Source organism: Oncorhynchus nerka, linkage group LG26, assembly GCF_034236695.1.
Source record: "Oncorhynchus nerka isolate Pitt River linkage group LG26, Oner_Uvic_2.0, whole genome shotgun sequence".
Lineage (NCBI taxonomy): Eukaryota > Metazoa > Chordata > Actinopteri > Salmoniformes > Salmonidae > Oncorhynchus > Oncorhynchus nerka.
The window spans coordinates 29,697,522-29,709,545 of NC_088421.1; the positions used below are offsets into that span (position 1 = coordinate 29,697,522).

At 46.0% G+C, this 12,024-nt stretch overlaps 1 protein-coding gene across 1 annotated transcript in view; it reads left to right on the forward strand.

Annotated features, from left to right (window-relative positions):
* The window catches only part of LOC115124040 (adhesion G protein-coupled receptor L1-like), a 94,329-nt gene that overhangs the window by 51,258 nt on the left and 31,047 nt on the right, over positions 1 to 12,024 (forward strand). Inside the window, exons 6-12 of the mRNA XM_065010951.1 lie at positions 43 to 307; positions 4,563 to 4,890; positions 6,073 to 6,369; positions 8,182 to 8,285; positions 8,755 to 8,940; positions 9,223 to 9,261; positions 11,779 to 11,959. Coding sequence (XP_064867023.1) covers positions 43 to 307; positions 4,563 to 4,890; positions 6,073 to 6,369; positions 8,182 to 8,285; positions 8,755 to 8,940; positions 9,223 to 9,261; positions 11,779 to 11,959 — 1,400 coding nt within the window. The remainder of the gene's footprint in view (positions 1 to 42; positions 308 to 4,562; positions 4,891 to 6,072; positions 6,370 to 8,181; positions 8,286 to 8,754; positions 8,941 to 9,222; positions 9,262 to 11,778; positions 11,960 to 12,024) is intronic.

The window sequence follows — 12,024 nt, forward strand, 5'->3', positions numbered from 1 at the left end:
CTCCTGTCATATTCTGACCACCCACTTCTTCCCCTCCTATAGGTTGCCGAACCGTGTTGATGGCACAGGCTTCGTGGTATACGACGGCGCCGTGTTCTACAATAAGGAGCGCACACGCAACATGGTCAAGTATGACCTGCGCACACGCATCAAGAGCGGCGAGGCCATTATCGCCAACGCCAACTACCACGACACATCGCCCTACCGCTGGGGTGGGAAGAGCGATATCGACCTGGCAGTGGACGAGAATGGGCTGTGGGTCATCTACGCCACAGAGTCCAACAACGGACGACTGGTGGTCAGCCAGGTGGGTGGAGGAGAGGAGGATGGAGGGAATAGAAGAGTGTAAGAGGAATGTAACCGGGTGATGGAGGGAATAGAAGAGAGAGGAGTATAACAGGGTGATGGAGGGAATAGAAGAGAGAGGAGTATAACAGGGTGATGGAGGGAATAGAAGAGAGAGGAGTGTAACAGGAGGATGGAGGGAATAGAAGAGAGAGGAGTATAACAGGGTGATGGAGGGAATAGAAGAGAGAGGAGTATAACAGGGTGATGGAGGGAATAGAAGAGAGAGGAATATAACAGGGTGATGGAGGGAATAGAAGAGAGAGGAGTATAACAGGGTAATGGAGGGAATAGAAGAGAGAGGAGTATAACAGGGTGATGGAGGGAATAGAAGAGAGAGGAGTATAACAGGATGATGGAGGGAATAGAAGAGAGAGGAGTGTAACAGGGGATGGAGGGAATAGAAGAGAGAGGAGTATAACAGGGTGATGGAGGGAATGGAGAAGAGAGAGGAGTATAACAGGGTGATGGAGGGAATAGAAGAGAGAGGAGTATAACAGGGTGATGGAGGGAATAGAAGAGAGAGGAGTATAACAGGGGGATGGAGGGAATAGAAGAGAGAGGAGTATAACAGGGTGATGGAATAGAAAGAGAGAGGAGTATAACAGGGTGAGGAATAGAAGAGAGAGAGAGGAGTATAACAGGGTGATGGAGGGAATAGAAGAGAGAGAGGAGTATAACAGGGTGATGGAGGGATAGAAGAGAGAGGAGTATAACAGGGTGATGGAGGGAATAGAAGAGAGAGGAGTATAACAGGGTGATGGAGGGAATAGAAGAGAGAGGAGTATAACAGGGGGATGGAGGGAATAGAAGAGAGAGGAGTATAACAGGGTGATGGAGGGAATAGAAGAGAGAGGAGTATAACAGGATGATGGAGGGAATAGAAGAGAGAGGAGTATAACAGGGTGATGGAGGGAATAGAAGAGAGAGGAGTATAACAGGGTGATGGAGGGAATAGAAGAGAGAGGAGTATAACAGGGTGATGGAGGGAATAGAAGAGAGAGGAGTATAACAGGGGATGGAGGGAATAGAAGAGAGAGGAGTATAACAGGGGATGAATGAGAGGGAATAGAAGAGAGAGGAGTATAACAGGGTGATGGAGGGAATAGAAGAGAGAGGAGTATAACAGGGTGATGGAGGGAATAGAAGAGAGAGGAGTATAACAGGGTGATGGAGGGAATAGAAGAGAGAGGAGTGTAACAGGAGGATGGAGGGAATAGAAGAGTGTAACAGGATGATGGAGGGAATAGAAGAGAGAGGAATATAACAGGGTGATGGAGGGAATAGAAGAGAGGAGTATAACAGGGTGATGGAGGGAATAGAAGAGAGAGGAGTATAACAGGGTGATGGAGGGAATAGAAGAGAGAGGAGTATAACAGGGTGATGGAGGGAATAGAAGAGAGAGGAGTATAACAGGGTGATGGAGGGAATAGAAGAGAGAGGAGTATAACAGGGTGATGGAGGGAATAGAAGAGAGAGGAGTATAACAGGGGATGGAGGGAATAGAAGAGAGAGGAATATAACAGGGTGATGGAGGGTGATGGTATAACAGGGTGATGGAGGGAATAGAAGAGAGAGGAGTATAACAGGGTGATGGAGGGAATAGAAGAGAGAGGAGTATAACAGGGTGATGGAGGGAATAGAAGAGAGAGGAGTATAACAGGGAGTATAACAGGGTGATGGAGGGAATAGAAGAGAGAGGAGTATAACAGGGTGATGGAGGGAATAGAAGAGAGAGGAGTATAACAGGGTGATGGAGGGAATAGAAGAGAGAGGAGTATAACAGGGGGATGGAGGGAATAGAAGAGAGAGGAGTATAACAGGGTGATGGAGGGAATAGAAGAGAGAGGAGTATAACAGGGTGATGGAGGGAATGGAGAAAGAGAGAGGAATATAACAGGGTGATGGAGGGAATAGAAGAGAGAGGAATATAACAGGGTGATGGAGGGAATAGAAGAGAGAGGAGTATAACAGGGTGATGGAGGGAATAGAAGAGAGAGGAGTATAACAGGGTGATGGAGGGAATAGAAGAGAGAGGAGTATAACAGGGTGATGGAGGGAATAGAAGAGAGAGGAGTATAACAGGGTGATGGAGGGAATAGAAGAGAGAGGAGTATAACAGGGTGATGGAGGGAATAGAAGAGAGAGGAGTATAACAGGGTGATGGAGGGAATAGAAGAGAGAGGAGTATAACAGGGTGATGGAGGGAATAGAAGAGAGAGGAGTATAACAGGGTGATGGAGGGAATAGAAGAGAGAGGAGTATAACAGGGTGATGGAGGGAATAGAAGAGAGGGATATAACAGGGTGATGGAGGGAATAGAAGAGAGAGGAGTATAACAGGGTGATGGAGGGAATAGAAGATGGAGGAAGTATAACAGGGTGATGGAGGGAATAGAAGAGAGAGGAGTATAACAGGTGATGGAGGGAATAGAAGAGAGAGGAATATAACAGGGTGATGGAGGGAATAGAAGAGAGAGGAGTATAACAGGGTGATGGAGGGAATAGAAGAGAGAGGAGTATAACAGGGTGATGGAGGGAATAGAAGAGAGAGGAGTATAACAGGGTGATGGAGGGAATAGAAGAGAGAGGAGTATAACAGGGTGATGGAGGGAATAGAAGAGAGGAGTATAACAGGGTGATGGAGGGAATAGAAGAGAGAGGAGTATAACAGGGTGATGGAGGGAATAGAAGAGAGAGGAGTATAACAGGGTGATGGAGGGAATAGAAGAGAGAGGAGTATAACAGGGTGATGGAGGGAATAGAAGAGAGAGGAGTATAACAGGGGATGGAGGGAATAGAAGAGAGAGGAGTATAACAGGGTGATGGAGGGAATAGAAGAGAGAGGAGTATAATGGAGGGTGATGGAGGAATAACAGGGTGAAGAGAGAGGAGTATAACAGGGTGATGGAGGGAATAGAAGAGAGAGGAGTATAACAGGGTGATGGAGGGAATAGAAGAGAGAGGAGTGTAACAGGGTGATGGAGGGAATAGAAGAGAGAGGAGTGTAACAGGAGGATGGAGGGAATAGAAGAGTGTAACGGGATGATGGAGGGAATAGAAGAGAGAGGAGTATAACAGGGTGATGGAGGGAATAGAAGAGAGAGGAATATAACAGGGTGATGGAGGGAATAGAAGAGAGAGGAATATAACAGGGTGATGGGGGGAATAGAAGAGAGAGGAGTATAACAGGGTGATGGAGGGAATAGAAGAGAGAGGAATATAACAGGGTGATGGAGGGAATAGAAGAGAGAGGAGTATAACAGGGTGATGGAGGGAATAGAAGAGAGAGGAGTATAACAGGGTGATGGAGGGAATAGAAGAGAGAGGAGTATAACAGGAGTGATGGAGGGAATAGAAGAGAGAGGAGTATAACAGGGTGATGGAGGGAATAGAAGAGAGAGGAGTATAACAGGGTGATGGAGGGAATAGAAGAGAGAGGAGTATAACAGGGTGATGGAGGGAATAGAAGAGAGAGGAGTATAACAGGGTGATGGAGGGAATAGAAGAGAGAGGAGTATAACAGGGGATGGAGGGAATAGAAGAGAGAGGAGTATAACAGGGTGATGGAGGGAATAGAAGAGAGAGGAGTATAACAGGGTGATGGAGGGAATAGAAGAGAGAGGAGTATAACAGGGTGATGGAGGAATAGAAGAGAGAGGAGTATAACAGGGTGATGGAGGGAATAGAAGAGAGAGGAGTATAACAGGGGGATGCAGGGAATAGAAGAGAGAGGAGTATAACAGGGTGATGGAGGGAATAGAAGAGAGAGGAGTATAACAGGGTGATGGAGGGAATAGAAGAGAGAGGAATATAACAGGGTGATGGAGGGAATAGAAGAGAGAGGAATATAACAGGGTGATGGAGGGAATAGAAGAGAGAGGAGTATAACAGGGTGATGGAGGGAATAGAAGAGAGAGGAGTATAACAGGGTGATGGAGGGAATAGAAGAGAGAGGAGTATAACAGGGTGATGGAGGGAATAGAAGAGAGAGGAGTATAACAGAGTGATGGAGGGAATAGAAGAGAGAGGAGTATAACAGGGGGATGGAGTTGGACTGGACATTTCTAAGCTCAACTAAAATAGGCCTATTTATTTATTTCATAAATACACTTTCTTGTGTTTATCACCGTAACACCAGGATTGAGCGTTTAAGAATGGGTGATATTCTGTAGTTTGAGATATATTTATGGTTACCATCACCCCCCCTCCTCCCAGGTGAACCCGTACACCCTGCGCTTCGAGGGCACCTGGGAGACCAGCTTCGACAAGAGGCTGGCGTCCAACGCCTTCATGGCGTGCGGCGTGCTCTACGCCGTGCGCAGTGTCTATCAGGACGACGACAGCGAGGCCGGCGGGGATCTGATCCTTTACGCCTACAACACGAACCGTGCCCGGGAGGAGCCCGTCCACATCCCCTTCCCTAACCCCTACCAGTACGTCTCCTCTGTGGACTATAACCCCAGAGACAACCAGCTCTACATCTGGAACAACTATAATGTTCTGAGATACCCGCTGGAGTTCGGACCACCGGACCCCACCACTGGTGAGTCCTGAGATGTGTGTGTACAGTGGACCTTTATTTCTGATATAATTTGTCCATTGATGTCAGTTGTAGTGGGATATTTGCACAAATGCAAATCACCACCTGTTCGCCCTCTTGTACGTACCTTGCTTCTTCAGATGAATTATCCATTGTGTTTTGGGTGAATATTTTAGCGATGCAGGCCTATCTGGAGTTAGGCCTGCAGAGAGAAAGACAGACAGAGGCAGACAGACAGACTTGTCCCAGTGTTGTTAGAGGAGAGTGGGTGTTTGATCAGTTGAGATTTTGTAGTTGGGATGTGTTACTTCTATGGATGCATTACAGTTGGTTGTTAATGTCGGTAGTGACTTCTGTCATATACATTTGATCAATAATTGACATCCTCCTTTCTTCTTCCTTTCTTGTCGTGCACGCTCCCTCCCCTCTCCATAGGAACACTGAAAGAGTAATATATAGATATATTAAAGTAGTTTGCCGTGCACACTCCCTCCCCTCTCCAGGGGTAGTGATAGGAACACTGAAAGAGTAATATATAGATATATTAAAGTAGTTTGCCGTGCACGCTCCCTCCCCTCTCCATAGGAACACTGAAAGAGTAATATATAGATATATTAAAGTAGTTTGCCGTGCACACTCCCTCCCCTCTCCAGGGGTAGTGATAGGAACACTGAAAGAGTAATATATAGATATATTAAAGTAGTTTGCCGTGCACACTCCCTCCCCTCTCCAGGGGTAGTGATAGGAACACTGAAAGAGTAATATATAGATATATTAAAGTAGTTTGCCGTGCACACTCCCTCCCCTCTCCAGGGGGAGTGATAGGAACACTGAAAGAGTAATATATAGATATATTAAAGTAGTTTGTGCCGTAATTATTATCCGGAGAACTTTTGAACTCAACTTCTGAGAGATGCAACATTTACGTGCCTTTCTCTCTTTTATTCATGCTCTGGTTTTGTCTTTGTCTTTCTCTCTTCCCCTCTCACCACTTTCATTCCATCTCTTTTCTTTGATTTCCCTTTTTTTGTCTCTCACTTTCGCTTTCCCTATTAATATCTTTGACTTTATTTGGACTTTATTTGGACTTTATTTTGTCATCCTCAGTGATTTTATTTATACATGTGCTTTATTATGTGTTTTAAAACTAAACTAAATCCCCCCCCCCTGTCTCTCTCTCTTCAGGCCCTCTGACGACTTCTCAGGTGACCAGCACCACTCCAGCCCGACCTTTCACCTCCAGTTCTAGCCCTGCTACCACCCGCCCCCTGGCCCCCACCTCTCACCCCATTGGCGCTATCAACAAGGGCCCTGACCTGCGGCCAATCACAGCCACCGTACCAGTCACCAGGCGGCCTCCCCGCCCGCCCATCCAGGGCCCGGAGCCCCAGGTGTGTGAGTCCAGAGTGGCCAGAGGGGTGCAGTGGCCCTCCACCCAGAGAGGAGAGACTGTGGACCGCCCCTGTCCTAAAGGATCACTAGGTGGGGACTGACTATTACCGTGTTTCCTGTATGTAAGAGTGTCTTTTTATTTGAGTTGGGGTGTGTGGTTGTGCGTGCATGTGTGTCTGTGGTTTTTGTTAGTTTTTTGTAGGCGCTCAAGTACACGTGTGAATATACATACATGTGTATGTGTTTTCTTCTTCATTTGTGTGTATTTCTGTGTGTGTGCGTGCACATGTATGTTTCCCAGTGTGTCTCTGTTTCAGTCTGTCTGTGTGTTTTCCAGTGTGTCTCTGTTTCAGTGTGTGTGTGTGTGTGTGTGTGTGTGTGTGTGTGTGTGTGTGTGTGTTTCCCAGTGTGTCTTTGTTTCAGTCTGTGTGTGTGTTTTCCAGTGTGTCTGTGTGTGTGTGTGTGTGTGTGTGTGTGTGTGTGTGTGTGTGTGTGTGTGTGTGTGTGTGTGTGTGTGTGTGTGTTTCCCAGTGTGTCTCTGTTTCAGTCTGTGTGTGTGTTTTCCAGTGTGTGTGTGTGTGTGTGTGTGTTTTCCAGTGTGTCACTGTTTCAGTGTGTTTGTGCTGCAGCTCTTGTTTTTCCCCTGGCTGGCTGTGTTGTCTCTCCCTCTCCTCTCCTGTCCCACTGTTAGTATCAGCAGCAGGCTGGGTCCCAGAGGATTCCCTCTACATGAAAGCCCGTCCTTCTCTCCTCTCCAAATGAAAGAGTCGTCTCACAGCGAAACAGAGATAGCCAAGTGAAAGTGTGGAATAATGAAATGAAAGACTGAACTAAACAGGATACACCTCCCTTCATGCTAGCTTCTATAACTCCAAACATGCAAGCATCAAATAGCCCTCTCGAGTTCCAGAAAAGAATAGAATATCTTCTACCACCACTCCCCCCTCCATCTCTTCTTGCTTTTCTGTGTTCTCTCTCTCTCTCTCTCTCTCTCTCCCTCTCTCCCTCTCTTCTCCCTCTCTCCCTCTCTCCCTCTCTCCCTCTCTTCTCCCTCTCTCCCTCTCTTCTCCCTCTCTTCTCACTCTCTCCCTCTCTTCTCCCTCTCTCCCTCTCTTCTCCCTCTCTTCCCTCTCTCCCTCTCTTCTCCCTCTCTCCCTCTCTTCTCCCTCTCTTCTCCCTCTCTCCCTCTCTCTTCTCCCTCTCTCCTTCTCTTCTGTTGTTCCCTGTATGGAGCTGTTTGTGTAGCAGCAGTGGAAAGACCCTTCCTTGGTTGATCCCAGTGTGTTGTCCTCTCTCTGAACTCTCCTAACTAAACAGAAAACTTAGCTGAAAACGAGGGGTGGCGGGAGGTCCCTCCCTTAAGGTGTTATTCTTGCAGATGAGAGACGATTCCTGATGGCGCCGTCTTGTGTGTGTGTGTGTGAGTGGAGCGGTATGTGTGTGAGGGGGGGGATGTGTGTGTGTGTGAGTGGAGCAGTGTGTGTATGTAGGGGGGGGGGGGGGGGCTGTGTGTGTGTGTGTAGCGCACGTTTGTGTGAATTTGTGTTCCTTTAAAGCCATGTTCTTATAGCCAACTCATTTGAAAGCCTACCCCTCCCTTCTCGTTCTTTCTCTTTCTGTCCTACACTCCATTATTTAACCTTTCCACTTCTGCCCCATTTTCTCTCACACACTTCCTCCTCCCTCCTCCCTCTCTTTTCTCTCCTCCGCCGAACCACTCAAAGTATTGCATATTTAAAGTTCATTTAATTTACTCTTTTTTTATCTGTCGTACTCTTTGCCCTGTTCCTTTTCTCTTTAAAATCCATTTCTCTATAATTGCCCAATACCTAATGCTTATTATCTCTCCATCCCTCTCTTCTTCCCTCCATCCCTTTCTCCCTTCCTCCCTGGCCCTCCCAGGCATCGCCTCGTTCCAGTGCTTGGCGGCTCCGGTCATGTGGAACCCTCGGGGCCCTGACCTCAGTAACTGCACCTCTCCCTGGGTCAACCAGGTAGCCCAGAAGGTAAGACCTCCACCTCTACTAGTCCCTCTGTTGGGGGCCTCTGGCCCTGCCTCTGGCCCTGGGTGTCTGTGTCCATATGCACACTGCCATTAGCATGTCTCCAAGGCTCTCCTGATTAAAACCCATCACCACCATATCACTAAGGTTTTCACTCATTAGAATGACTCATTTCAACTAGACCCATATTCAAATCCACTCTTCATCCCCCACTTTCTATAGTTAGTCATTCACCCTATGGAAGGCCATTAAGGTCAAGATGATGGAAATACTATTTTTATTGAGTTTGTTTAAAGTATATTTAAAGATAATTTAGTTACAACAATTTTTATTGAGTATATTTAAAGTGTATTTTTATAAAAAAACGTGAGTCTACTTCGCACCCTCAACTTACCACTCTCAACCATCAGCAGCCCCCAACACACAGTCCTCTGTGTAGTACCCAGTGGTGGAAATGTGTGTCTCTGTGTAGATAAAGAGTGGTGAGAATGCTGCCAACATAGCTGGGGAGTTGGTGAACCACACACGGGGGCGGATCCACGCTGGTGATGTCAGCTCGTCAGTGCGTCTGATGGAACAGCTGCTGGACATACTGGATGCCCAGCTTCAGGCCCTGCGGCCCGGCAACAAGGAGTCAGCCGCACGCAACTACAACAAGGTAGAAGACACACACGTGCAAACACACACACACACACACACACACACACACACACACACACAGATAGATGTACACACGCACACACAAAGTTGTACAAACACACACACTCACACATAGACACATTCACACACACTCACAGACAAACTAAACTGGGTGTTTAAAAATGCACGCTAACAGCCCCATAGTGTGTAACATCCCTCTAGACGTGCAGTTTTCCATTGTTTTGGTGTTACAGTACCCTATAGAAGTGTACTGTAACACTATTGTCCTCCCTCCTCTCAGCTCCAGAAGAGAGAGAGGACCTGTCGGGCTTACATCCAGGTAACCTTCCCCATTAATCCCCACACTTTAAATGGACAATATCTTCTAGCCTACCAGTGTACTGACTACTGAGAATAATGTGGGAAAGATAACCCCTAGCCTGTAGTAGACGTATGTGTGTACTGTATAGGATTTCATCATTCTAGTTGCAGGTGGAGCGCGGTGCAGCGGTGTGTGTGTGTGTGTGTGTGTGTGCTGTATGGCTGATATCTCTCTGTGGATGTGTCTGCATGCTGCGAGCGTGTGTGCGTGTGTGTGGGTGTGTGTGTGTGTGTGTGTGTGTGTGTGTGTGCGCGCGTGCTGTATGGCTCTGTGGATGTGTCTGCATGCTGCGATCGTGTGTGTGTGTGTATGTGTGTGTGTGTGTGTGTGTGTGTGCGCTGTATGGCTGATATCTCTCTGGATGCCTGAAATGTGTCTGTAATATTTCCTCAGGCTGCTGCTTTCTTTGTAGTTTTTCCTCATGTTCATAGTATCTCTCTGAAATGTGGGACGGAGTAATAGAATCAGTAATAATGTTTCTGTGACATAACTCAGCTAGGTTTCACTGTAATGTTACTATAGTGATATACGTTGCTATATGAGCCTTGGCTGTGTACTGTTCAGTACAGTATGATATCTCTGGCTATGTGTAAGGGGTCATTTGATAGTATGTAATGATCCTGTGTGTGATATCATAGCATGTATGATGTATCTCTACATATGAATGATTTCTGTCATCCTGCGGCATATGTGTTCCTTAACCTGTCTGTTGTGCAACAAAATACATACAAATCTGCAGGGGTGTACGATCTATGCAAAGTCTGCTGTGTTGTAGTGTGTCACTAGAGCGCCCTTGTTTAGCATTGGTTGTACTGTAACTTATGAAGCAACACAGATGTAATACAGTATATGGTCAATATTAATAATTAGAATGGTTTTAATAGGTTTAGTGTAAGGGGAAATGTATGGTGATGTATGGTAAGGGGAAGGGGAAATGTATGGTAATGTATGGTAAGGGGAAGGGGAAATGTATGGTAATGTATGGTAAGGGGAAGGGGAAATGTATGGTGATGTATGGTAAGGGGAAATGTATGGTAATGTATGGTAAGGGGAAGGGGAAATGTATGGTGATGTATGGTAAGGGGAAGAGGAAAATGGTGATGTATGGTAAGGGGAAATGTATGGTAATGTATGGTAAGGGGAAGGGGAAGGGGAAATGTATGGGGATGTATGGTAAGGGGAAATGTATGGTAATGTATGGTAAGGGGAAGGGGAAATGTATGGGGATGTATGGTAAGGGGAAATGTATGGTAATGTATGGTAAGGGGAAGGGGAAATGTATGGTGATGTATGGTAAGGGGAAATGTATGGTGATGTATGGTAAGGGGAAATGTATGGTGATGTATGGTAAGGGGAAGGGGAAATGTATGGGGATGTATGGTAAGGGAAATGTATGGTAATGTATGGTAAGGGGAAGGGAAATGTATGGGGATGTATGGGAAGGGGAAATGTATGGTAATGTATGGTGATGTATGGGGGAAGGGGATGTATGGTGATGTATGGTAAGGGGAAATGTATGGTAAATGGTAAGGGGAAGGGGGGGGGAAATCTATGGGGGAAGGGGAAATGTATGGTGATGTATGGTACGGGGAATCAATGAATCAAACATACAGGCCTGTATAGTACAAGAGAATCACACAATGAATCAAACATACAGGTCTATATAGTCCAAGAGAATCACAAGATGAATCAAACATACAGGCCTGTATAGTGCAAGAGAATCACACAAATGAATCAAACATACAGGTCTATATAGTCCAAGAGAATCACAAGATGAATCAAACATACAGGCCTGTATAGTATAAGATAATTACATGGTGAATCAAACATACAGGCCTGTATAGTATAAGAGAATCACATGGTGAATCAAACATACAGGCCTGTATAGTATAAGAGAATCACATGGTGAATCAAACATACAGGCCTGTATAGTATAAGAGAATCACATGGTGAATCAAACATACAGGCCTGTATAGTATAAGAGAATCACATGGTGAATCAAACATACAGGCCTGTATAGTATAAGAGAATCACATGGTGAATCGAACATACAGGCCTGTATAGTATAAGAGAATCACATGGTGAATCGAACATACAGACCTGTATAGTATAAGAGAATCACATGGTGAATCAAACATACAGGCCTGTATAGTATAAGAGAATCACATGGTGAATCGAACATACAGGCCTGTATAGTATAAGAGAATCACATGGTGAATCAAACATACAGGCCTCTGTTATAAATTGGATAACAGGTCAAACGTCTACTATAAGAGTAGAGCAGCAGAAAATGTAATGTACAGCAGTAGCATGTGTAATGTAATGTACAGCAGTAGCATGTGTAATGTAATGTACAGCAGTAGCATGTGTAATGTAATGTACAGCAGTAGCATGTGTAATGTAATGTACAGCAGTAGCATGTGTAATGTAATGCAGTACAGCAGTGTGAACCTTAGCGCCCCTCTGCGTTGCCAGGCGGTAGTGCAGACAGTGGACAACCTGCTGCGTACAGAGGCTCTGGAGTCGTGGCAGGACATGAACACTACGGAGCAGGCCCACACCGCCACCATGCTATTGGACGTCCTGGAGAAAGGAGCCTTCCTATTGGCCAACAACATGTACGGCAACCGCTTCACCGACCGGGCCCCCAATATCGGTAAGAAATAGGGGGAAAGGGAAGCAGTGGGGGGCATGCATGTGTGTGATTAGTCATTGTAATTA